The sequence below is a fragment of the Oreochromis aureus genome, linkage group 23, assembly GCF_013358895.1.
Source record: "Oreochromis aureus strain Israel breed Guangdong linkage group 23, ZZ_aureus, whole genome shotgun sequence".
NCBI classification, from domain to species: domain Eukaryota; kingdom Metazoa; phylum Chordata; class Actinopteri; order Cichliformes; family Cichlidae; genus Oreochromis; species Oreochromis aureus.
Genome location: NC_052963.1, coordinates 4,715,891 through 4,743,221, shown reverse-complemented (window position 1 = coordinate 4,743,221; position 27,331 = coordinate 4,715,891). Strand labels below are relative to the sequence as shown.

Below are 27,331 nucleotides of genomic sequence, written 5' to 3'. Positions count from 1 at the left end.
ACACACACACACACACACACACACACACACCATCCTCTAAAAGACATCCTGTCAAATTCATTTCCATGTTAATTCCAGGATTAAAAAGCATTATCTCCATTTCTTTGAACTCTGAATCTCCACAAAATGTTTGAAGTTTCTCATTTTATGTAATGCATCGTTTTTTGTAGGTTTTAATCAAATCAAAGCGACAGTTATTTTATATTTTTCTTCCCTCCTACCTTCTTTCGCTATTCCCCTATTTCTGAATTTTAAACAGACCTCCGTTCACCTCCCTTTACTCTTCACCAGCAATCTCCACCACCCGTGGCCCGGATTCTCTGGCAGATATTAAAGCATTCTGCGTTTGGAAGTGTTAAATATGCTAAGGACTTATTAAAAAAAGGAAAAATATTCCACACCATTAGACCTTTAATAGACATGGCAGCTCACAGCTTATCCTTTACATTGTGCCTTGAAATGAGAAGGCACCATTTCTAATTAGGTTATTGCCATGGAAGTCTTGTTAAAGTGTGCATTGATATGCGAAGGGGCTGCCGCTCATTTAGTTTGATGACGGAGGACCCCGACGAGAGCCTCTTTTTTTTGTTTTGTTTTTTAAAGAATGAAAAAGCACTGGCCCAAAGAAAACAGCAGCTAAAGAGCAAGACAGGAGCTGACTGTAATGCCTTGCTGCTGCTCTCTTTTTGCGGCTCTAACTGGATGATCTGATTTTGCTAACAGCGAGGCTTGGCCAGATAGTGACCGTCTGCAACTCCCCCCCCCCCCCACAAACCCCCAATCCGCCACTCAGTTTGAACATCTTGATTAGCAGGACACCTTGCGCAAATGGAAAGTAAGTCAGCAGCACTTCTTATTTTTATTTTATTTTTATCTATTTATCTATTTATTTTTGTCTGAGGCGGCGGAGGTGTGCATGCGTGTTAATGAACAATGGCTCATTTGGCGCGAGAGTGAATTTGTATGTGTGTATGGGTGTCTGTGTGAGCTTGGAAGGCTGCCAGGGGATGGACACAAAGGATGTTGAGTGGCTGGGCGTGTGGCACAGCATCACTTAGCTGCCTGTGGCCTCAGGGAGATGGACACAAACTGGGAGCGAGAGCAAAAACAACTTCTATAGCTAAAGAGCTCCAAATTTGACTGTGGCTATTGCAGGGTTGCTACATTTTTTTTAATCTATTTATTTTTTACTGGTTTGGTTTGTAAAATGTTTTTAAAAAAAGAAGAAAAAAATGAGAGTCACATGTTGTCTAGCTTGAGGTGATAACTTTATAGTCTTTTTGTGGCTTTCTAAAACAAAGCAAGAGACACAAAAGATTTATGTATCTCATTTTTTTTCTGCTGTGAATAAGTAGCGTTTGTGCTTCTGCTAATCAATAAATGATCGAATCAATTCAGCTTGAGCGTCATTGTCTGATAAGACTCAAGCTGCACGTACAGGAGTTAGGAGGTAAAACAGAAATTTCACTGTTGTCATGCTATTGACAATAATTCTCAACATTTCCATTTATTTGCATTTAAGTGCTGTAAAATCAACACTAATGCCAGGCTCTAAATTTGCCTCAGCTTCAATTTCAAAATGAAACTGTTTACTGTCTTTTGTTTGACCAGCAATCAAAAACTTGTACATATGTTTTTTTTTCCCAGTGACATAAAAAAGGAAACGCTCTGCAGCTCAATCGCTGAGAAATTGCTTAACATCTGCATGTGTGTGTGTGTGTTCTGGCCTGCTAAGGAGGGAATGTGTGTGATTATGTTGTTGCATGCTTGCACTGTGTGTGTGTGGCCAAGTTTCCCCACTGGAAGCGGGCGAGAGCATTAGGATGTTGCTTGTATGACTCTGCTGGCAGGATGGACACATGTGGTAGATGGCTAATGATAGCACGCAGCGTATAATGAGATCCTACTCTCCGTCTGTCTCCCCTACCTGGCATCATGCATTAACCATACAAGAGGAAGAGGAGGCACGCATGGTATTGACTTTTGAGTGGGCGTCTGCTTGTCCATTGTTGGTTTTGTTTAGCACTAAGAGATCAGCATGGCTGCAAGCGCTGCACATTTATAACAAGTTTTGTTGTTGTTGTTGTTGTTGTTTTTTTGTCGTTCGTGGCAGAAGCCCTCGGTGTGCGTGTGTGCATGCGTGCATGCGTGAGGCGAGAATCTCTCCTCATCTGCACCTCTTGAGCTCTGTTAAATGGTTGTAAATTGATTTTAGATGCACTCCAATGTATACACTTAACAAGCCAAATGGGTTCAGTTGGTGGGTTAGTTTATGTGGTCAGAAGATTATTCTATTAATGTATTCCTCAGTCTGTAATCCACAGTATGCTGTGTGAGGGAGGGAGTCACTGGCAATGGTCCATCTTCTTGCCCAGTAACATATATTTATCCTCTTCACTACACAATCCTCTAGGCTGCTCAAATCCCCCAGGGGGTCCCAATGACATGCTTACTAATGTGTGCTTTGGAAACGGAGTGCTATTGTATCCCCTAAATCTCACAAAGCACTGTATGATTTGCCCATTGTCGATAAATCGCTTTGCTTGTGCCAAGTACTTGCATCTCACAGAGGCTTAATGCTTTGAGGGTTTCAGGGACAGCTTCAAGTTCCTCTTTTGTTGATTTCGGGGAAAAGTGCCAAGACTGCTGCGCTGAATATTGTTTTGAGTATGGAGGAGGGAGGGGAAGAAGGGCCATTGCCAAGCAACTCCATTGAGCCCTGTGAATGGGCCATTCATATTTAGGAGAATCACCCAGATGCCATATTGTTGGCATAACAATGCTAAATATTCTCCAACAAGGATGGGATTGTAACAGGATTTTCAATTGTGCAAGTGTTCGAAAAGGATGTTGAGAAGAACAGTATCCAGCCTTCAGTAACTCTGAAATGGGTGAATAAATAAGTAGAGACATTAGAAGTCATAGGACAATTCTAGCATTTTCCAAACTAGTCGTGTGTATTGTTATTTTTTTCTTGGAAAAATGAAACCCTCTACACAATATAAATGTTTTAAAATATTAAAAATTGCAGGATCTGTTCAGCAACAACACCTGGAAGTACATTACTGCCTTTACAGGGTTACTGACCGAGGTTTAAAATTTCACTTCCGGACTTTTAAAAGCAGGGTGTGTCTCTAACTGGCGGTACTGGTGGGATTCAAACTACAGGCCAGGACGGTCAGACAGGCTGCTGGACAGGCACAAAATCGCTCTCTGAGCTTCCCAAAGGTGTGACTATAACGTGGAACCTGAAAACAACCGCTGTAAGGACCAAACTCTTGTTCTAGGGTGTAAAACAGCCAAAATGTCATTGCGGTCTTTTATGTCATGCATGCACTGTGTATTAATCACGGGCTGGATCTGTGCCTGAGAGGCTGATCAAATTTATTGTTTGGCTGCACGGGACAGTAATGGGTGTTTAATTACTCAATAAAAGCCCTTTTATAGATTCCCAGGCCTCCTGTGTGTTGAGCAAATGGTATTGATCTGTCTCCGGGCTGCAACATGATAGCCTGTGAAGGAGAATTAGAGCCGTTAGCCTGCTAGCGTTTTCTCATTCATTAGCTGCATTAGCCAGAGGATGATTACGACGTAGCATCATTGTTAATACCAAAGTCTCAAAGGTTTTTCTGTCTGCCTTGTGTTGTAAAGCTCCGTGCAGCTCATTTACACAAATATGGATTAGATGAGCAATGAATAACATTGAGGAAGGTGTTTCAATAAGAATCTCCAGGAGAGTTGTTTTTCTTTTTTGCAACATTTCCACCTGTGCAGTTTTGTCAATGCATTAAGCATGCTATAATCCCCAGAGCTAAGCTCGACAAAGCCCTTACCTGCGCTGTGAGCTGCATTAGTCGGGCTACCGTCTATACCTATGCACGTTTTAATCCCACCACTTCCCCACCCTCTAATCAGTAATCTGACGGCTCCTCCTCCTCATCCTCCCCAGAGGCCTAATTCTGGATCCCTGTTCTCCTGCACACCCAGCAGTCAGGAGAATGACTCACACGGAGGAGAAAGCTGAATGACAGTGACCCTTAGCATGTCTCCATTAGGTTTTCTGTCCATGCATTCATGCCAGCAAACATATGTGCAGCCCTGTATGGTGTCCACTGTGCCTTTTTCTCGCCTATCTGCATCTGCCTCGCGCCCATTGTTCTTTTATGTTCAGAGCATATCACCGCTTCTGTCAGCCAGCTCCGCTCCTGTTGATGCACGGCAAAAACCGCTGCAATAACTCGCTTGATATGTCTATATCAAATGAGTGTGGTCTATTACAGACGTGGTGGAGTCAGTTGGGTGGCTTTGTGAACAAAAAAGGGGTTTTGCAAGGGACCATGAAAGAGACATTGTCAAATACAGACCATACAGTTCCTTTGTAGATAAATGGATTTTTCATGCTTATCAACTGGGACAGTAACATGAGTGAAAACTGTGGAGAATGTGGAATTGCTCTTAGTATTCGGCTGTACACAGGGATAAATGTAGCTTCAAGTGTGTGTGGTCTGTCATTGTCATGCAGAAAGTTTTTTTTTTTTTTTTTTCCGTTTGGAACCACATTCACTGCTGATGCCACAGATGTGCATCACGCATGGAGCCATATGTTACACTTACACAGTAATTGTACTATCAGTTCTTAAGCATCATCTGTTTAGTGTCACAGGAAAAAATACTTTTAAACCACAGTCAGTTTTTTTTTTCTTTTTTATCACAATGGAATATTTTTTTCTTCTCTAAATTGGATTGGAATCATTATCTAAATGACATTTTCATACCCACTTGTAAAAGATAGATGTAGTTTTTGAAACATCATTCATTGATTTCTAAAGTCCCAGTTTAAGATGGACGTTTCCATCTTGGTTTAAGTAAACCATACGTGACGGGGCGAGGCGGGTCTGATTGTCACGAGTTGTACAAAACGGACTTAAGTTTTTTATTCATCATGAACCAAAATTAGATTTAGATTTATTGTGTTCCTTTTGGAAATGGCTTCATGTCTCAAAAACTGAGGCTACATCTGTGTTTTCTATTATCCCTGATTGTGGCTGCAAAAAATGGTTTTAGCAAGACACAGTTAAGCTAGCTTAGCATTTCAACTATAGATATATTTAACTAATTGCTATCTATACTTTGTGCATAGAACAATAAAAACAGAAGACTACCATGATATTTGTCCGTTTTATACATTCTGCATACTAGTGCTTTCTTTTTCTTTTCCTGTCACTATCAGACATGCTGTTTTCCAGGGGCTAGCTTTTAACCTGTTGTTGAGTGTATGTGTTGATGCTATAAGCCTCAAAATCATTGTTTTCTTAGACATAAATGGCACAATAACTGGATATTTGGTGGCACCTGAAATAATAGTGAGGCATTTTCACATTTATAACGCTAGCCCCAGTGTGGTGGTGGCTTGGCTTTCAGCCAGAGGACCTGTTTGTGTTGTGTGTGGGAACATGGCTTAAATTTATTTATTGGGGGTTTTTTTGTGTGTGTGTGTGAGTGTGTGTGTGTTTGCTTACTATTTCAGGGTTTTTTGACCACAGTTAGGAAACCTGTTCAATGCCTAGGCACTAAAATTATTTGATTAGGTAATATGTTGGCCAAAGTTAGCTTTTCATAACATGGTCGAAGGTACACGTCTCCTGTCTTCAAGCTTCCATTCTTTGATAATTACAATGACAGGTCATATCCCATATACAGGGCTGCACATAAGTGGTCCGCAGGTGCGCATTCACTGTCAAAATAAAAGACGCGCACCAGATAAGAAGTTGCAATGCGCGTTTGCGTACATAAGATTTTCTGGAGGAGGACAGACATTTGTTTAGAACTCTTAAAGATGCAGAAGAAGCAAGCTCCTTTAAGCAATTACTTTGTTGTTCCTCCACCTCCAAAGAAATGTCAGAAGGAGTCCGAACCGCAAAAGAAGCGCGTATTCTCGGAAAAGTGGTTGCAGGAGGTGAGGTGGCTTTAAACAAATGGTGAACGCACAGAGATTTGGTGCAGAATATGCCGTGAAAATCCCACTCTAGCGGACAAAAACAGTGCCTTTTATATGTATGCAAACGCGTGTTGCAACTTCTTATCTGGTGCGCGTCTATTTTGACAGCGAATGCGCACCTGCGGACCACTTATGTGCACCCCTGCCCATATAGTTGTAGGACATTACCTGCTGTACAGGTTGAACAATTTCTGTTTTAACCCTTTTACGGAATTAAACCAATGTTTTTTTCTAATGTTAATATATGTATATATACAATATATAATGTAGCTAATCCTCCATAGAGGATTTTACATCATTTTAAGGAAAATAATTGAAATAAGGGTCACGTGGCTGTAAGTGTATGGAGTTTGCGAATTAACACATTTTAATCCCAGGTGCACACGAACATATACGCAAACATGCCCCCACACAGACACACAAAAACCCTCTTCACATTCCAATGCCTGTGGGGCGCAAATGAGAAGCGATGTCTACTCGATGCAGAGCCAGTGATCTAGGTAATCTGCCTGTGCTGTGGGAGAGGTCTATTGGTCTACAAATCAATTGGCTTCATGTCCGTGCCATTAGGCTAACATAGCAGTGCTGAGGTGCTGAGAGCAGTAAACAGACTGTTTAATTCCCCTGGACACCAGCCAGGTGTCCTCCTGCTTCCTACTGATCCCTTTTTTTCCTTGTTTTATTTCCCTGTATTCTATCAGCCTCCTCCGTTCCTTCCTCTTCTCCACTTCACTTAGTGCAGTGATTTTCAGTGGACAAGTGCTTACAGGAATATTGCTTGGAGGGATTGTGTGTGTGTGTGTGTGTGTGTGTGTGTGTGTGTGTGTGTGTGTGTGTGTGTGTGTGTGTGTGTGTGTAAAGAGAAGAGGTTTTGGCCAATGAAAGTGTCTATACTGAGTAAGTGATCCCTTGGGATGCAGTACATACACCAGGCATCCTTCTTTATCTCCCTGCATGTGTATCTCTCTCCCCTTTTCTCCGTATCACTGTATGGGTTTGTCTCACTCTTTGTTTCTCTCTCTGTGTATCTGCTCGCCTTCCTCTTTATATATATATTTTCCCCCCTGCCTTTTTCTGTCTGCAGACAGAGCCAGCAAACAAGTCGGTAATACGAAGATGCCGAATCAAAACAAACGCACACTCCCAATGATTAGAAAAATGCAGATTTATGTCCGGGCGGCAAAAAGTTTACCACTTTTACTGTTGCACAGATACACCGGTGACAGATACGCTAATGACTTAGCTTGTATAACGTCAGCAATTCAATTTATCCACTTGGCTGCTGTTCCGCACGTCCTGCTTTGTGCTACAGTATGGTAATTGAGCCAGTGTGTCTTGACAGATGAGTGTTGTTGGCAGTACTGCTGTTGTGTGTCTCATTTCCTGCACGCTGTTGCAGATTGACTGATAAGATAAGAGGCCCATAGCAACTTCTGAGAGGTTCAGAGTAACTAACAACCTGATGAGGTGCTGTGCTATAGCTTTGATTAAGGAGGGTGCGAGGGACAGCAAAGTGTAACAGGTAGTGAATGAGCGCAGATTAAACTTACATTACCAGTGGTCTCACTGTTTGATGTTCTGCTGGCCAGTAAAGGACAGACACAGTATAGAAATCTGTTTTGTGCTTTCAGATTTGCCCGTACTGCCAGAACATTTTACTGTTGCTAGGAGACGCTGCAACCCTCGGACACATCTGGTCAGCTGTTAGTACAAGTTGTTAACAAAAGCTGGAGCATCCGCAACGACATGATACTGTTTACAAAATGCAGCTCCCTATAGGCTTGGTGTCAATCAGCTTTTTCAACGAAAGCGTGCAGGGAGGATGTTCGGAGCAGAGAACTCAAGGTGAAGAAGAAATGAGCGTAAAAGCAGAATTCAGATGTTATATAGCGCCGCCGTACTGACTTTGTTTTCCAGTAACAAATATCGTAACTTTCAAAAATGGAAATATCACAGCCTGAATTTCTGGCTCCTCTGTCAGCCTCTTCGTTCCTCAGCCTTGACTCATCTCCCTCATGGGACCTCAGTGGTGAAATGACATTCCTCTTCGAACAGGCCAGCAGAGTCACTCCTTATCTTGTGTCCCAACTCATCTCCTCAATAAATACCTCGTGCCCTTTTCTCTTTCCCCCTCCTCGTCCGGCTCTTCTTTTAGGGAGCAGAAAATGCTCGTGAAAAGGTTCCGACAGCAAAGCGGCACAGTAATATGGGAAGAAGAAAATATTAGATTTTCTAAAACTGCTTTACCACTGTGAGACATGCTGTGGCACAAATATGTGAAATCACATGCAAACGTGCACATCCAGACTGTTATCAAGGCCCTGGTCTTTGTCACTCCAAAATAGGCAGAGAAAATAGTGTTTGGTGTTTTGGTTCACAGCTTCAGGGTCATTGAGAATGCATTCTTTAATCATCTTTTGGCTCCTTGAGTCGGGCTATAAGAAATGAGCGTAACTGTAAAAGCTAACCTTAATGCTATGTTTCTTTTGTAAACATGTATTGTATTAAATTAGTGGTAATTTATTTGCCAGTTACATCAGCAGCATTGTTCTGTGATGATCTGAATGAACAAGTAGATTCGACTTTTGTTTCAGTGCGGATTAACTGTCGGCCAGATTTTAGCATAAAAGGATTAATTATCCAATCAAAAGAAAATATTTCCAGCTAAAATGCTTTGATTAACAGAAGATTAGGCATTTTATTATTCTAGCCATTTTCTTGACTCTTAAGTATTTTTCTAGACCTCTGTGATGCTGAATCTCTGGATAGAATAGCTACAGTTATTAAATTAGGGGATATATTTTTTTTAGTCTACTACCTTGCCTTTAACCATTATCTGTCCACTTGTGTCAAATAATTGCAGATAACAGTGGGGTAGTTTATGCATGCATTGCTCCATGTGAATAATGGCTCGCTGGTGTGTCCTCTAAAGTGGGAAATAAGCTCTCCTATAACACTTTTCACAGTTAAATTAATATTTCTGGAGGAAACCCTGGGATTGTTGAACATTTAATCTTAAGCCATGCTGAAATGCTTTTCTGTAAAAAGTGTTAGTCAAGTCACTTCCAACCATTCAAACTGAGTCTACATGATAGCTAAGTCTAACTGGTGGCAACAACAGTGGGCAGGACACTGAGCTTTATTTACTGGGTACTTTTTATATCCTGGTTGTCATTTTAGGCTGTGAAATCTGCAGTCACTGGATAAACAGAAGCCTGTGTTCACAATACCGAATAGTGTTCATCACCCGTGAATGTGATTACAGCTCTTGATCGATAAACAGTGACACGTTGCTGCTGGATGTCACCTAAGGAGATTGTGCGCTGCGTGCATGTGTCAGTGTGTAAGAAGTACAGAAAGAAGAGAGAGAGTAGGTGTGTGTGTGTAGGGTGGAGGGGTGGGGTGTCCATATGCTGATGCCTGTGCATTTATACACACTTTGCACGCCTGTGTGTGTGTTAAACTCAGATCCAGTGTGGTAATGTGAGATCAGACGTAGCCTGTTAGCCGGAGCCTTACATCTGCTGTCAGCCACTCGCTCTAACTCTGTTAGGGATGTTATTGATTGCTCATTATTACCCCGTTCCCTGAAAGATGAGCGTCCCCTATGATCACATTAAATCTCTCCCTTGTCCAATCCTCCCGAGATGCCTTCTGCTCATCGGTGCCCATCAAATTTCTCCTCCGAGATCTGATATCAAGCAGCCTGACGTTCTTTATTGCCTTTGGTTCTCTTTGCGTCGTGTTTGATTTACTCCAAATAACAGTCTCTCTTTTTTTTTTCCTAACTTGTTCTTTTTTTTTTCCCCCTCCTCCTTTTTTGAACGGACGCAGTTTAGCTAATTGATGTTTTGAGTCTGTGTAATGGAAATAAGCAAACGTAGCTGAGCAACATTTCAAATTATGATTTGTTTTCTTTTTTATTATTGCTAAAAGATACTCGGGGGTTTCATGTTAGCTTTGTGATCCGTGTTTATTGACTTGATAGCAAACAAGAAGAGCTGACAAGAAAGTCGTATGTACTTTATTTTTTTTAGAGAGGGGCTATTTTTGCTCCGCTGCCTGTTATTTAAATGGCACATCAGTCAGTTGTGAAAGGGTCGCATTAAAACCATGGCGTCAGTCTTCGAGCCTCGTTCAAAACCTACAGATTCGCCTCTGACAAATTCCTCCCCTTTAAAGTCCGTGCCCTTCCCTGTGCCTTAGGTTGTCATTTTCGCTGACGATAAGCAGTTGTTGAAGGTGTCACGCGTCTGCCAGCCCGTGTAAAGTTTGGAACTGTTGAAATCCAGCCCTCAGTGAGAGGCCATCTCATCGGCCCCCACCGTCCCCATGAATAATGCAGAGCTATCGACTGTGTCAGTTGAGCGCAAGGAGACGTGGCGGCAGGCAGCTTGATATTCAGCTGCTGAAGCTGACTGGATGCCCTCACTTTGAGACAAACTGCTGGCAGACTGCTCTGACTTGAACAGACAGGACCTGAATCTGCTCATATGAGATGAGCAGCGTTGTGCTGGTGTGGAGGTAGTCCGTGTCCCAAGGAAGCCTGAGTTTCTGTTCAAGTGGGCAGAGAGGAAGAAATTTAACGTTCGTAAATCTGTATACACGTGTTCTCAAATATTTGTCTCATCTTCACCTTTGCAGTAAATGTGTGTGTGTCCGTAAAGGAGTGTGTGAGTATGTGTGTATACGTTCTCCAGCCGGCAGCCTGGAGAGAGCTCTAGTGAGAATCTCCTGCCCCCTCGCCACGACCAGTTCAGTCTCAATGCCACCGATCGATGGGCATATTGATCCGCTGTTTGACTGTTTAGACAACCTGTGTGAATTCCAGCATAATGCGCAGCACACTGGATTTAAAGATGCACATGCAGGCCGCACTGCCTTGCATTCGTGTACTGTCTTTCGCACGCCTGCTGTCATGCTGGAGAGCTCGTTCCTTCTAATGCTCGGAGCATCACGTGCACACACTTGTGCATCCGAGTTCAGAATAAGCAGCTGTAGGTTGTAGCTCAGAGCAGATATTGATGGAGTCTGAGTTGAGCGCCATATACCAACATGTCCGCTCATTCCCTTGTCAGTCGCCCCTACATCGTGTATAACATTTTCCCACAGTGTGCAAAGGTGTGAGATTAAGATAAATGACTTGTGTTTGTTTACGGCTTGCTGTTCCCAAATATCTGGAAAAATTATTGCACAGTTGCATGAAGGCCATGACTTTTCACCTTCCTTTTCCCAGACCTCATTTTGACTGAACTGTGAATTAGTTTCATTCAATTTTACTTTTTTTAATTTTTGTTTCCATCCAACAGCAAAAAAATGATAGAAAAGGTTGTTTATTCACTAAAGTCCCTTTTATTGCTAAAGCATCACAGCCAGGCATGAAAGCTTTCCATTTTGGGGGGGCCTGGGGGGAGGGTTCCATTTATGTGTTTTAATACACTTCCAAACAGTTGGACTGTGAGACTGGACTCTTTCAGACTCGGTAAGATGTGTGGGTTGGCATATCGTGCCAAAATCCATATGAAGTGTGCAGAATTTGACACTTCAAACATGAACCGTGAAGGATCCTGCAAGTTCACAGGCTGGGGGTAGAGGTTATCCCAGCCAGGGCCTCTTCAGTAATTCACACACATCCCACAGGCACATATACACACACATGCACTTTTGCAGCCTTGCACGTGCGCTAAGCACGGCGGGCGTTAATCTCCACCAACTGCTGTTGAACTCTAATCTGGCTTGCTTGCCAAGTGTTTGATACACTGCAAAATCCATCATAACGAGTAGAAAAGGCTTTAAAATCTTCTTCTTTCTTTTTTTGCCCATGTGACAAAATGACAGTTTACAGTTAGCTTTCTGTAATTGGTACAAGGGGACTTTTTGAATCATGGCAATTTCTGTGGTCTTTAATAGGAAAAAAGAATTTGAAATTTGAAGTTTTTTGGTAGCAAATTGGCTTACTGATGTTACAATTGCCATCCAGTCTACTGTCTGAGTGCATCTCCATCCTACCCCTAAGCCCCCCTCCCCTTCCAAACCGCACACACACACAACTCGGTGCAGACAGACATAAATGCATCCACAGATGGTGACACCCCAGCAGTCACTCCTGGGCTGGCTGTCTACATGCCAGCAGCGATAACACACGCAAACACACAAAGACATATGCACACACACACACACACACACGACCTGGCGGCAGCAAACACGGTGATGCATCATTGAGCATAGGCTGGTTTTTCTCTAACTGCTGAGGGGAAATCAGTGTGGTGTTAAGTAACCATTCATGTGGAGCTGAGACCACACACAAACAAACAGCGCAGCGACACTAATAAAAATACATTTACCTTGCCAGATGAATAGAATATGATTGACTAATATGAAAGTTCTCTGGCAGACATGACTCGTGGCCACATTACCAACTACTAAGCTTCTTCGTGAGCAAGCGTCGACGTATTAATACATCTCCAGTATCGCTGTTTAATTCCCCTGACAAATATCTCTTGTGCCGCTTTCAAACTCTTACTTGGATTGTGATATATTCATTTGTTGATGCGCTGTTAATGTTTCCACTCTGGTTCGGAGTGTGCTGTGTAGGTAATCGCCCACTCCGGGGCTGCTGCACTGCTGTTTGTCATGTAGATCTTCCTGAGGATTGTATTTGAATAATGAGGAAGGCTTGAGCGTTCTCTTGTGCAGAGTGTCTCCACGCTGCTGCAGTAAATGACCTCTGAATAGTTGTTTTGGATTAGCCATCAAAGTCTTCTCTCGAAGTGGCCAATAGATAGGTACTTCCAGAAATGAGTCACTTGAAAATGATCATTGCTGCCGTTGCCATATAAGATAATGGATAACCATTACACTCCATTTTCCCCAGCTCCTCACCCACACAACGCCTGCTCTTGAAATATGATGCATCCACTGTGCTTAGTGAGCACTTAATGTCCAAAAGCACCGTGTTTGTTGAGATTTACAACTGCGCCAGTAGGAGGGGGGTAGAAGAAAGAGTGCGTCGTCTGCGTATAATGTTGTTCACTCAATAATTATCTCATTTTATTTACGAAGACAGACAGCTTTAGACGAGGTTAGAGGCTCCCTCTCTATTATCTCCACCTGCCACCCCTCTATTGTAGCCCCCTCCCTCCTCTGCCCCTAAATGATGTCCTTCATGTCGAGGACTTTCCAAAGTTTCCGTCTAGGAGGAAGAGGCAGGGGAGTGTGTCCTCAGCGCACTCGGTTGTGCTGAACAGAGTGTAGGGGAGAAGGGAAGAAAAAAAAGCCGACAAAATTACACCGCACCTCTCGTGCATTGGTAGTCAGATCGATGCCATTTCTGAAAGGATTAGGCCTCCTCTCAGAAATCTATTTTAATTACTGAACACACAGGTAAACAAAGTGGTGGTGGTTCACAGGTATGGATTTGCGCGTCAGAGGAGTATTGATAGCGTGTGGCCCCATGTTAACCTCGGGGCCGCTCTGAAAGATCCTGCCGGCTGCACCCCAGGTGGAAGCGGGGAATGCCGATGTAGCTCCGCGACCGCTTTTGCCGTCACCCGACGGAGACCGCAGCGATGATGGAAACAGATTGTGTAGCAAGTTGTTGCATTGCGGTGTTAGTGTGTCGCATTTTACTACAATTAATCAGATGCTGCCAGCTTCAGCATCGGCTCGTGTTCCCATACAGATTGTGCATCCATGTATAACCCTTCTAATAAGGGTTATACATGGATAAGTTGTCTGTGTGTATATCCCATGCATTCATTACCAAACTCAGGCATTTAAAACTCAATGAGCTTGTTTTTTATTTAATCTGTAATAAGATTAAAGATTTGCAGAGCATTAATAAACGTGTAGGCTTTAGTATTTTTGGGGTTAATACTTGAATTTGTTGGCGTCCCCATTAGCTGCACGCTAGTAATGGATGAGTAATAAAACAAGAATTTGTGACAGACTTTAGTACCTTTACCTGTCATTATGTCAAACTGTTTATTAATGTTAATGCATCACTAATAGGTGCTAATGGTAAATGATTTATAAATGTAAGAGTTACCACAGTATGGCTAAGTTTAGTTTTTTTTAACACATGAGTAACTGTTACAAATGATCAAATTAACTGTTAAATCTTTATAGACCAGTGAAATCATTATAATTTCAGCTGATACCACAATAATGATAGTAGAAACGCGTTATTAAAGCTTTATAAATTTTCACTCTGTGTTAGGTTGTTTATGTCACGTTATGTATATAGCAAAAAAAAAAAGGTAATTTGTATTTGCAGATTTATTGGAGTACTTACTCATTAATAGCTTGTGGATGAGTAATGAGCCACAGATTAAAAAAATGACTTTTGGCTGATTTTGCCTTCTTTCTCAAGTAGAAGCTTTCTCACCAAATACATGTGCATAAATGCAGAGGGGGAAAAAAAACAGCTGCCATAAGATGTTTAAGCAGCAACAATTGAGTTTAAGTCACATACTTTATATCTTTCCACCTATTGATGATGTGTCTGGTTTCTGCGTGCTTGTGAAAGGCTTTTCTGATGAAAGAGACGCTATGGAGATGCTGCTGAGGTCGTGACACTGTTAGAGCACATTGGTGTTGAGAGTCTTTACAGATGTTTTGTTCACACGATAAGAATAATCTGTTTTGCCTAAGCGGGCTCAATGTGTGCGTGCGTGTGTTGTGCATGTGTCGGTCTTCTTTTTTTACTTCATGACTGTGTGTGTGTGCGTGTGTGTGTGTGTGTGTGTGTGTGTGTGTGTGTATCTGTGTGCAGGGCTGTCTTTGAGGAAGGAACCCTGCGTGGAGCTGGGTGATTAGGCACGCTGCGCTAGTCACAGGAAATGGAGTATCTGACGGACAGGCCAAGTGCATTATAGATGAATGTCGTGCATTAGCAGCGCCGAGCCCCTGCCGAATATCTCTCAATTTCCTCTCTGAATGACAAAAGAAGCCACGCACAATTTCCTTGATCCAGAGCATTTGTTTAACTGCGCCCTACCCATTTAACCCACCCATTCAATGGTCTGTCTAGTAAAAGGAAATTTAGACAGTGTCAATTTATACAGCTCTAAGGAAGATCTGATATGGGCAGGCAGGGGTTACGAGGATACGCCTCTGGAATTTAGTTAGAGATTTACGGTGGTTTGGTCTGATTTCTCCTGTAAGCTAAACTTGGTATCGTCATTAAACATGCCCTAATATTTTGAAAGTGTCAAAAACAGATTGATTTATTTTTTTACTCCAGAAATATTTTAGAGTTTGCTGGTCAAAGCCGTGCAAACTTATCCCAAGGTCACAGATCGCTGATTACAATGGGTGTTAGAGTTTTTTAAAGTTGCTGTCATTTGTCAAATATCTTTATATCGCAGCTCCGAGCTGTCATCTTTACAGAATCCCCACCCCCACCCACCGTCTTTGAGTTAGTGACAGCTCATCTCTCCCGGTCACTGCTCGCCGTCTAGACTTTGAACTCGCTCTGTTTACTTCCTTATCTGTTGTTGTTGTCGTTACTGTCGTTGCTTTGCGGCAGACTAGTCGTTGTAATGGTAAGCTGTGGCTGAACTTGAATCGAAGGCTTCAAAGATGTGAATTCAGGCTATTTTCAGAGGGAAAAAAAGTCTGTCATGGAGGATGGAAATGAAATTAAATTTCTGCTAGCAACACTTCTGTCTGTAGTTTGGACTCGGTTCAAATAAGGTTGTTAATAATGACATTTCTGTCACTTTCTGGATTGCAATTTCTGCTCCAAAGAATAAAGATGATTTCAGTTTTGATTTTGTGCACACATTTATGTGTGAGCGAGAGGGGCGAGGGCGAGAGAGACACCAGCTCATGACTAATTTTATAATTAATTGCCTTTTGGAGGACCTAATCACATTATTTGACTCTCTACTGTAGGTTGTGTGCCAATACAGCGTAGCCTGTGGCTTAGTTACAGTGTGCCGGACTCATTAACGAGGCAGTCCGGAGATTTGTCAAACACACACGAGGCCTGCGTGCATAGAAAAATGCACACACATATGTCATTAAACAATAGCTGCGTACTGTATGTCGTGTACCGAGGTTTTTTTGTGCCGTGATTTACGGGTTAAAAGATGCCCTCTGGTGTATTTGATAAGGATTTGAATAACTGGCTGGTTAGATTTCCCCTGTGGTGCGTGAAAACGGGTCTCTCTTGATGAAGTTATCGCTTGTCATGCAGCTCTTTCTACTCCTCCACCTCCTCCTCCTCCTCTTTCTCTTCCAACGCTCGGCCGGAACACATTTGTTTAAAGGAAGGGGAAAAAAAGAATTACGACACAATAGTTTGTTTTTGAAGGTCTCTGGTGAGTGTTTATGTTAGAAAGACAAAGACGGGTGCACATTTGTACGTCTTGTCTTGGCGTGTGTGTATACGCACGCGGTGGCAACATGTGTGCCAGCATGTCTTTTTCTCGTACGCACACATACACATACAGCTTAATTATGGCGTTACCGAAATAGGCAGTTTGCTCTGACACCCCGCTTGCAGAATCACATAGCAGACAGACTTAAAAGAGCTCATTAGCTCTCTCTAAAGAGCTGTTTACTGCATATACACACACACAGAGTAATAGGCAGTTCTGTTGATGCAGATGGATGCCGAGTGTAATGAGAATTATTAGGCTTCTCTGTGTGGAGGCTGGAGGAGAGGGGTGAAAAAAGCTGGCAGACTAGATGCTTCAGAAGGTGGAGAAGATTTCTGCTGGATGTTTCAGCCGAGTGCATGGTTTCTCTCTCTCTCCCTTTTTCTCTGCAACGCATATGACTCTTGGTTTAAAAAAAATTAAAAAAACCTGCACACCTTATTGCATGTGTCTGTCCAAATGCTCTGTAAATATGTCTGCCAGGTCTGCAGCCTTGCAGCTCCATCAAAGTGCTGTAACGAGACCAAAAACAAATAAATGGAAATATTTCTTGTTAAATATTTAAGCCGGAGGCCCCACGCATGTAATCTTGTAACCTTAATGAAGGCCGCTGTAGCCAAAGCTCAAATTGGGCACCACAATTAACAGAACAATTTTTATATTTTAAAGAAAAGAGCCTTGACAGTTTGTGAAAATGAATGTGTGATGCTTTTTATAACACAGAGAAAAAAGGGATATTGAATCACCCTTTGACAATTAATTCAATGCCTTTTTTTCAATGTCTTTCAAGGTCATTCATAGCAAGTAAAGGGGTGTAGTAAGGCCCCACCCCACCTGCACCATCGCATTAGGCTGCTTTGCTTTGCTCATTGCCCCTGGTTTACATCACATTGAATTAAAGGATACACCCCTGAATGATACCAAAGTCAGTCCTCCTCCATCTCTTCCATATGTTTTGGAGAAGGAGCAGCAAGTTCAAAGTGCTCAGTTCAAAGCATCCGTCCTCATTTGAATAATGTAGCGTAATCGCTATTGCCTTATTTAAATAGTGCAAGTTATCGTTTGGCCTTCATTTGCATTGCTGGGGTAATCACTGCTTCTCTGCATTAACCTCATTATAGAAGAGATGAAAGCCCTGATGGAGCCTGACATACTCTTCTTATATATGTTATCTTTATTAATGACAGTATTAGAAAGATCGTGTTTCTTTAAACAGAGCACATAAGAGTTTGGTGCGTGTCGACTACAGGGAGTGAAGACTGAGACTTACAAGGCCTTTGTTTTTTGTGTTTATTCCTCCTTTTTATTACCTTCATCATTTTTATATATTACTCTTATTTCTCTCTGTCCTCACATCTTTTTTTGAATTATTTTGTGTAATAAGATAAGCTGGAGTATTTTAGGTAATACCAAAGCTAGACAAAAAGGTATGCCGAAATGCCTAAATGTAATCAACAGATAAGTCTAAGAGAAAATGAACAGTTTTTTTCTATACTTTAGCATCTCTCTGAGTCTTCTACTAATAGTTAGATTTAAATTATGTTAAAAAATGTGATTTAAAAAGTAGCAACACCAAAGGTGTGGCACCATATTAAGCTATGCTCGCTTTGCTAGCTACATTGCTTTTCTTTGTTTTGTTTTTCACCACATACACTACATCAGTAAAAATGCATTCATTATTTTTGTTTTTTACAAAGAAGGCAATTGACATATTATACCTGAGATGTGGCATTCATAAATGATAATGGCTAAAGAAAAACTTAGCTAAAGCTAGTTTGGCTAGCTCTTTTATTTGATATATTACTCATAGCTATTTGATTGTTTTGCTGTATCAAGTGCACATTAAGATCCTTTTGAATGGCATTATTTAAGAAAATAAAATGTTTTGAGTGCACATTTGAAGTTGATTTTTATTTTATTTTAAATGTCAGTTTTGTTTTGTTCATATCTAAGGTTAACAGGGTCATGTCTTGCTAACTTTCTTTTGATGTAGCTCTCGGCTTACTGTCTGGCTGCAAGAGGACATGAGAATTACTCTAAAGTTAAACATATATACCCAGGCATTAACAATAAAGCAAAAAAACCCCCAAAACTTTAAAGTACAGTTTTCTAGACATTAATATGAAAATATATTAGATGTCAACAATTAGCTTCTGTTCAGTTTTTATAGAAAAATGTTTATTTCAGCCCAGATGGTGTCATCTATTACAGAGATTGTGTGATATCCTTAATTTCTTTAAAAAGAATGTGTCATATCATAGAATATATATTTATAACATTTGCTGCCACTTGCTCTGCACATTAATATTATGTTTTGTCCATAATCTTCAACTGAAGCACTGTTGAATGTCCATTTAAGAAACATCTGAAGGTGGATTTTTCTGTGGCAGAATCACGCTGCAGATTCACCCTGTGTCAGCGATGCTGTTTCACTGTAGGTTTGTGTCACTGCAGAGAGGAGAGTCACTCTGAAAGGATATACCGTGATTATAGCCCCTGAATCAGATGGGGAGTGGACAGTTGGTTTGTAAGAAAAGGTCTATAATAAATACATATACATATGTATGTGTATATATATATGTATACATGTATACAAGTATTTACGGATAGTTGAAGACATGGCTGAATCTGTTGTCCTCATCCATATCTGCTTTATATTTATTTGGTAATGTTTAAAAGCTAATGTTGAAACTATACAGACTTTATGTCCAGTCTTTTGCTCCTGGCTACGGATCAGACATGATGCTCAGAATACAAGCTTGAGAGCAGCCTTGAATTGTTTAGTATTTTCAGTGATCTTGTTCTATTAAGGATTGATCAATACTCATTGACAGTGGCTTACTGACAAAATAACAAGAAAAATAACAAAACTGCACCCTCTGATGGACTGCAAACAGATGAATTTTTTTCTGTGGACTCTCTGAGCTACTGAGATTAAAATGGTTACACTGCTGTATGAAAGCATTGGAATCATCACAGAGGAATGTGACTTTGTAGCATTTTGTCTTTGCAAATAGTGCTCTTTGGCAGTTGTGCAGCCATTTTTTTTATATCTGTTAAATTTTTCTTTGCTGGTGTAAAATCTGAATTTTGTCTGGAGTGTTGTTTTTATTTTCTCCTGTTTTTGGAATCGTAATTTCCTCTTAGAAATACTGCCCTTTTTATATTCCTGCCTTCACTTAATATATTCTCAATATTAAAAGAGCCTCTTAGCTAGTACAAAACTTCGCCCAGCTCTGTCTGAGGTGTTCCCTGCTCGCTACACTGGGAGGGTGATGGGCACGCCAGCCCCGGCAAGACTCCCCTCGGCTAAAATGTTGTAAATTAACACAATTAGCAGATCGCCATTCTGCTAATTAGCCACTGGCGTCTGCTGAGAGATGGCTAGAGAGAAGAATCAGAGAGGAAATAGGAGTCTAGGGATACCCCCACCCCCACCCCTGCCTGTGTTGTTACCAAACAAACACAGGGCCTCGGAAAAGAGAGCAAGAGAGTGTGAACGTGTATTTGTTTGTGTCTGCTTGCTTTCTGCGTTTTTTTCCCCTTGTTTATGTGTTTGCAGTAGCATAAATGGATGGGAGGAAGGGAAGATTTGCTCCTCCGTGAATGCATTTTATTGTGCGTGCCGGCTTTATTCACACAAGCACAAAAACACACACATAAACCAATTTTGAAACAGGGATTGCTTACTAGACCCCCAGCTGTGGGTCTCTACATGCATCCACTGCCAGTCAATAAGTCGGAGGAAGTAGCTTAAATGACACCGATATTATCCTTTATTTGTGTGCACTAAGTCAAATCAAACAGGGTTCAATCTGCTGTGTGGCTGCTGTGATTACGCCCAGTCCAGCCTTTGATAGTGCCACGGCTTTGATAGTGAGACAACGATGGAGCCACTGTGTGACTGTCAGTGTTTGCAGATGGCATTGGCTGGGATTAAAGGAAACAGTGGCTCTCCAGCCTCCTGAGGCAATAAAGGGGAGAGTCAGGTGAGTATGTCTGAGATGAGAAGGTGCAAAGGAAGGAGGGAAGGGGAGGGAGGCGAAGTGAGCACAGAGGGACTAAATAAGAGGAGGGGTGGCTTCGAAGAAAGGGAGTGAAAAGTGGAGATATATATCGAAATAGATGGAGTCGGAATAAAAGGAGGTGAAGAGAAATAAAGACAGATCTAGCAGAAGGGGAGGTGGAAAATGGATAACAAACAAAAGCAAAGAGGAGAGAGGCTGAGAGTGAAAACAAGGCGGCAGGGAGGCATGAAGAAGAGAGGCAGACAGAATGGTAAAGAGAATGGTAGAGAGAGAGAGGTCAAGGTGGAGCTGTGCAGAAAGGAACTAAGCTTGAGACACAATGTGTTGTAATTCATAGCTCGCTACAGCTCCTGCGTGTGTGCCTGTGTTTGTCTGTCTGGGTCAGTGGATGTGTGTGCGCGCGCGTGTGTGTGTGTGTGTGTGCGCGCGCGTGTGCTCATGGACATCAGCACGCCTGAGTGCAGGGATAGATGGTTTTTTTCTTTTTTTTTTTAAACGCCTGTGTGTCTGAGCACAGGTTTGTCTTTAAGTGTGTATTGAATGAAAGTACCACAAGCAGAGATGTGTGTGTGTGTTGCTTTGTGGCACTCGGCGAGGCACATTTTCAAACCCATCTCCAGCCTCCTCAGATGAGCCCGGGATTATAGAGTGACCCTCAATGCCTCTGTCTTATTGGTCTGGCCAGGGTGCATTAGGCTGCCGTAACCAGCCATCCCAGCGTCGGTCTGTACCGCACTTTACCTGCTGATGTTCTCTCAGAGTCCTTGTGAGCTGCAGGATTTAACAAATCTTGATTAGTTGCATGCAAATCCATAATAACACACCAAATACGCCTCTGGATAAATATCACCTTTTTGGACAGTTTTAATTATTGTTCAAATGATGTTAGCTTGTCAGTGTGTTAACGCATCTGTCTTTTTTCCTCAGGCGTAAAGATGCAGTGGACCCCCGAGCACAGCCAGTGGGCCGAACAGCATTTTGACATTTCGTCCACCACGCGCTCGCCAGCCCACAAGGCTGAGGCATACAGGGCAGTACCTGGCCACCTGCAGCGCTCGGCCACCTACCAATATGCCTGGGCCAATGACGACATCTCGGCCCTCACTGCCTCCAACCTGCTCAAGAAGTACGCTGAGAAGTACTCTGGTATTCTGGATATGCCGGGCTCATATTCCGAGACGCCTGGTGTCCCAGGAGTGATGAATGGACGGAAAGGTGAATCTGAGCCCTGGCAGGATGGTGTCTACCCCATGAGCTGTATCCCAGAGGGCATTTCCGTCAGGAAAGGGGGGGTGGCGGCAGCTTCAGAGGTGGTGTCTGGCATGTGCAGCTCTCCGGGCCTGGCTTCCAGCACCCTGAGTGAGCCCAGCTACTCCAGCAGTAGCTGTGGGAGCCACACGGCAACTGCCCTGCACTCTTCCTCCATGCCCTCTCAGGAATATGGCCCCGCGTACAGCAGCTCGTACCTGCACAGCAGTTACAGCTCCCAGTCTACCCCCGCCCCGGCACTTCCATCCCCACTGCACAGCTCTGGGCTACTGCAACCACCTCCTCCTCCTCCACCCTCCCACCCCACTATAGTCCCAGCTTACAATGGAGGCTCCCCCAACTTGTCTAGTTATAATTACCCCCCAGCAGGCTACCCAGCTCAAAACTCAGTTGGGCCAGGATATAGCCCTGGAGGAGCCCCCCCTCCCTCCTCGTACCTTCCCTCAGGCATTGCTGCACCTACACCCCTTGCTCCCTCTTCTGCTTTACCTGGATACCCATACCAGAGCCACAACCTGACCCCAATTGCCCCAACCCCTCTCAACAATAGCTCCTCCAACTCCCTAAAGAGGAAAGCCTTCTACATGACAGGTCAAGGAGAGATAGACTCCTCTTATGGTAACTTTGGCTACAGCCAGGCAAGGAGCTCAGCTGAGAGTCCCATGTACAGGGTAGCAGATAGCAGCAGTACAAATGGAGGCTCCAACAGTGCCAGTGGTGGTGGGTTTGACAGGAGTGCTGAGAAGTCATCTTTAACTTTTAATCCTCAGAAACAATCCACCATTGCATCAGAGCAGCAGAGGAAGTACAGCAGCCAGGCAACTGGTGGGCCACTGACTCCACCAGCCTACGTCTCCTCCACCCTGGGGGGTTCCCGCTCAGCAGACTCTATTCCCAGCTTTACCTCCCCCTCCCTCAGTGAGCAAGGTCCTGAAGACCACCGTCTCCACCTTTCTCACTCAGCACCTGGACCTACCTCCTCATCATCCACTTCCAACTCCCGGCCTGCTGAAGAACAACTAAAAACCAGTGATCCTCACCTCCTGGACATGGTTACCTCTGAAATTGTACAGCAGGGTCCCCCGGTGGATTGGAGTGACATTGCAGGTCTAGAACTCGCCAAGGCTACCCTGAAGGAAGAGGTCCTGTGGCCCATTCTGCGTCCAGACATGTTCAGCAGTTTAGGACCAGCCCCGCGTTGTGTGTTGCTGTTTGGCCCCAGGGGCAGTGGCAGGACGTTGCTGGGACGTTGCCTGGCAAGTCAGCTGGGGGCACCATTCCTACAGCTCAGCGGCTCAACACTGGCCACAAAGTGGCTGGCGGATGGAGAAAAAATCATCCGAGCATCATTCCTAGTGGCACGGTGCCGGCAGCCCTCAGTACTGTTCATTAGTGAAGTGGACATGCTCTTGTCTGCCCACCTCAGTGAAGAGAGCCCTATCAATCGACTTAAAGGTGAACTTCTTGCCCAGTTAGACTCACTTCTTATGGGCTCGGGCGAAGATGGAGGCAACCAAGTATTGGTGGTTTGCTCCACAAGCAGACCACAGGATATGGATGAAGGACTGCGCAGGTACTTTTCCCGGAGGGTCCTGGTGCCTCTGCCGGATAGCGCAGCTCGACACCAGATCATGAACCAGCTCTTGGCCCAATCTCAGCACAAATACTGTTTGAGCGAGGAGGAGCTGGCGCTGCTGGTCCAGCGTACAGAGGGTTTCTCAGGACTGGATCTGGCCAGACTCTGCCAGGAGGCTCTTGTAGGTCTGTTACATGTCTCTGCACAGGGCGTGGACATGACTGGTATGATGCCCAGGGGACAAATCAGGCCCCTCACCTACCAGGACATTGAGAGTGTCTTCTGTAAATTCCAAGCAAGTGTATCACAGAAAGAGATTGACACTTACACTGAGTGGAACAAAATGTTTGGTTGCAGTCAGTGAAAAGATAGATTTCGCCCTTGAGAAGAAGAGGTTTCCACAATTCCTCCCCTCAGGGCAGAAGCATTGTGCTGAAGGGGAAAGGCACACAAAAGGCCAACACAAGCTCTCACAAGCAGGGTTTAGATGCACCAAGAGAGTCGCTTTGATGAGACAACTGGCAATTTTGCAGTTAATGAACAAGAGTTTTTATTTGAATGCTCGACACTCCAGAAAGCCAGGGATTGTTTACACATTGCAAGCAAGTTGGCTTCAGACAAGACACCCCAGTGTCTGTGTATATATTGTTATGTTGTTGTTCTTGAGATTTAGTTGGCTATCCAAGTGCCTGAAGTGGTGCTTTCTGAGTTTATTTGTTTATTTGCCTCACAATCTACATTCATGGCATGAGCTGATAATTATTAAGAGCTTTAAAAACTTCAGCGGCGTGTCTGAAAGAGCCAGACGGACAGTCACCATTGGTGGTGGTCAATTGACCTTTATTGTCTTACTAAGAGCAGAAATCCATTTGGACTGCAGTAACCTGGGCCCCTGACTCTCACCCATGTTTCTGATCCTGTGTCTGCAAAACAAGCAAACGTAACGAACCAACAACCAACACTCAGGAAAGCGTTTGTGAATTGTACAGTACCTCAAGACATTTTCACGAAAAGCACTAAGACCTGAGAGGAGAATCTGGCAGTGTTAGGTGTACCTCAAAAGACTAGGCTAAATAGCAAAGAGGTGGCAATGAATGTACTAAATGTGTTCTGGATTGGCGGAACATATTCTATAGTGAGAGTAAAAACATTTTGTCCTTTTTTCCCCCTGACTGCAGGTGCTTTAGTTACCTGTTTCTACTTGACCAATCCTTGTGAGCTTATTCCCATTGCTGTTTCAAAATATAAAACTGTGTTGTTTTGGGGTTTTAAAAGATGGGCAGGTGTTGGGGTGGTGGGAGTTGTACATTAATTGAAACAACCATAATCAACATTGTCTATAATACATGATCTAGGCTATATGGTTTAGCTGCATGGAACCGCATCAGTTTATCAGCTAACTCCTGCGCAAAATATTCATCATACAATAAGCGAGGTATTCTCTGATCTTGATGAACTTAAACAAATGGAAGGAATCATTCCTCATATAAATATACTTATTTGCTTTTTTAACTGAGAGATCAGGCTAGTACCAACAGCTGTTTACGTTAGCTTGGCATAAAATATGTTAGCCTGTAAGACTACAGCATGTTAAAGTTAACCAGTTAACTTTTTAAACACTTAACAGTGTTTTTACAGGGATTTTGCAATGCCAAGCTAACGGGCAAATGTTTGTAGACTTGGCTATCTTTCATAAAGAGAACAAATAAATGTATTTCTCCAAAATATCAGTGATATCAAAGAAAAAATACTGTCTTTTTGTGTGGGTATTAGATTATTGTTTGACTTGGTCTTGTTAGCATGGTCTTGAGGAAAGCATGTTTGTCAGTCAGCATCAAGAAAGCGAGGCTTGGATATTGCCCTTACCGAGTCCAACTGAAATCATATTTAGTTATTTTTTGCAATATAAAAAAATGTCATATATAAATATGCTTTTAAATTAACTTTTAACTTTGATATCATTAAAAGAACAGAACATGCTCATACAACCATAAATACCAATCAGACATTGTAACATTTATGCTGTGACTAAAATAGGAGCGCTACGAAATTATGGGTCATATCATAACTGTGTAGGTGCAACATTTTACAAAAATTACATTATTGCTTTTATTTGCTATATTTTATTGAGGTCTTCAACTATTACTGGTGTTTATTTAGAAAAAATTGAAAATTAATAGTAAGTCTATTTTCCATTGTGAAAATGAAACTAAATAAGAAGTGAAATATAAGAATATGGTTACAGTTTTTGCAAAAAAAAAAAAAAATCTCTTGCTGATTTAGTCACGTGACCTCTAAGGCCCTCTTAGCAAACGACTTTAACGGTTCTTTGGGACAGACAACAAAAAAATTTAATTTGAGAGATAGTTGTGCTGTAGAAGATGACACAATGATTTCAGTTGGACTTTGGTATCATAGATACGTTTGTAGGAATTTCCTCTTGTTAAACACTGGCTCAGTTTCCAAGACACAGATGACGCTTTGCTATAGACAAAAAAAATTGATTAGCTTCACAATGGGATGCCACTCATGTAAATTACATATGTGGAAAGTAGAAATTAAAAAAATCAATTCGGTTGCACGGCAGTTGTCATAACCATAATATGGGCAGCCAGGAGGTATATGCAGTTGGAATATATATGTGTTTTATTTTGTTTTTTTAAATCTAAGATGACCACCCCAGAAAAACAAATCAATTCTAAACAATGTCAGCCCTTTTTTTTCTGTATCCGTATTGTCTTTCTTTTTGCAAGTTACTAAGATGGTGTGAAGCACATGATCTACCTACATTTGAGTTCATACTGTTTAACATGAGTGGGGAATTTTGGCAGTAGTTTTGAAGACCTACATCACTGAACAATATCTGTTTCCCTTTGTATCACATTGGAATGTATTTTTGTCTCTTCCTTGCCACCGTTTAAGGAGCTGTTGTGGTATGGGACTACTTAAGTCTGTTGCATGTGCACTAAAGCATTTTGTGTGTAATTTGGGGGGGGGGGGTTGTTGAAATTTCTCAGTGGCATTGACAGCACTTATTTAGTTGGTGTTTTATTTATCTGAACCGCTGATCAGTCTTACCCTTTTTATTGTACCTCCTGATTTTTCTACAAGAAAAATATCCCAAAGGTACGAGCTGCTTGTTGTGTATGCCTCGTGTCGCTATCTCGTAGGCACCATCAGTTCGGCACCTGGTGTGGGGTGGGGGTGGGGAGTTCTGCTGAGCATCAGCAAACTGATGGAAAAGAGAGACAGACAGGCAGTGTGGCAGCAGCAGCAGCAGGAGCACAAGGGGGGAAAGCAGAGTGGTCCGTCAGAAAACCACCCTCAAAACAATCTGTACCAGAATTCCTTCTGTCAGCAAATCCTCTGGAGAGAGAGTCCCTTTGGACAGAAAAACCTACTAATGCACTTCACAGCACACAACAGCAGCACACAACAGCAGCACAGGCCTTTCCTCCTCTCTCTCTCTATCCCTCGCCATTCTCCGCAAGCCGACCAACAAACCACTTGAAACACACTGGTCAATGCTACGCTTTGTTTGTTGCGTGTTTAGCGGTCCTCTTTTTATGTCTTTTTCTCCATGATGTGCTGATCTTTTCCCCTTTTTTTCCTTTCTTTAAATAGAGTTCTTCTTTAAAGCATTTCTACCTCATGGCTACAAAACACACGTGGTATTTGATTTATGTCTTTTACAAATGTCAGACATTTGTGGAAAACGTATTAAAAAAAAGACAAAAAAAGGAGGAAAGAATAACACCATGAAGTTTTGCGCAGTCTACCTCAGATGACTGTACTTAAAAACATTTAGCTGATGGTGCGACCGGAGGCTGCAGCATAGCCTAGTGTGCGTGCGCGCGTTTGTGTGTGTTACCACGTGTCCTCTCCGAGACAGACACACACTCGTGATAAAACTGATGTGAAAACACACAAGCGATTCGTAAAGGGGGCGGGGGAACGGTTGGGGGTCAACCTAAACATGACCTGAAATGTATAATCCAATACATTTGCTTTAATCTTCTGTGAAGTACTGTGGTTGTGCGCGTGTGAATGTGTATATACATGGGCACACTCTTTT

At 42.7% G+C, this 27,331-nt stretch overlaps 1 protein-coding gene across 2 annotated transcripts in view; it reads left to right on the top strand.

Annotated features, from left to right (window-relative positions):
• LOC116321000 (fidgetin-like) overlaps positions 1-25,606 on the top strand; it is a 43,721-nt gene extending 18,115 nt beyond the window's left edge. For both annotated transcript variants that reach the window (XM_031740742.2, XM_039606284.1), the window contains one exon: positions 21,339-25,606. In XM_031740742.2, the coding sequence (XP_031596602.1) occupies positions 21,347-23,620 (2,274 nt within the window). In that variant the 5' untranslated portion in view covers positions 21,339-21,346 and the 3' untranslated portion in view covers positions 23,621-25,606. The remainder of the gene's footprint in view (positions 1-21,338) is intronic.
• The last annotated feature ends 1,725 nt before the right edge of the window (positions 25,607-27,331 follow it).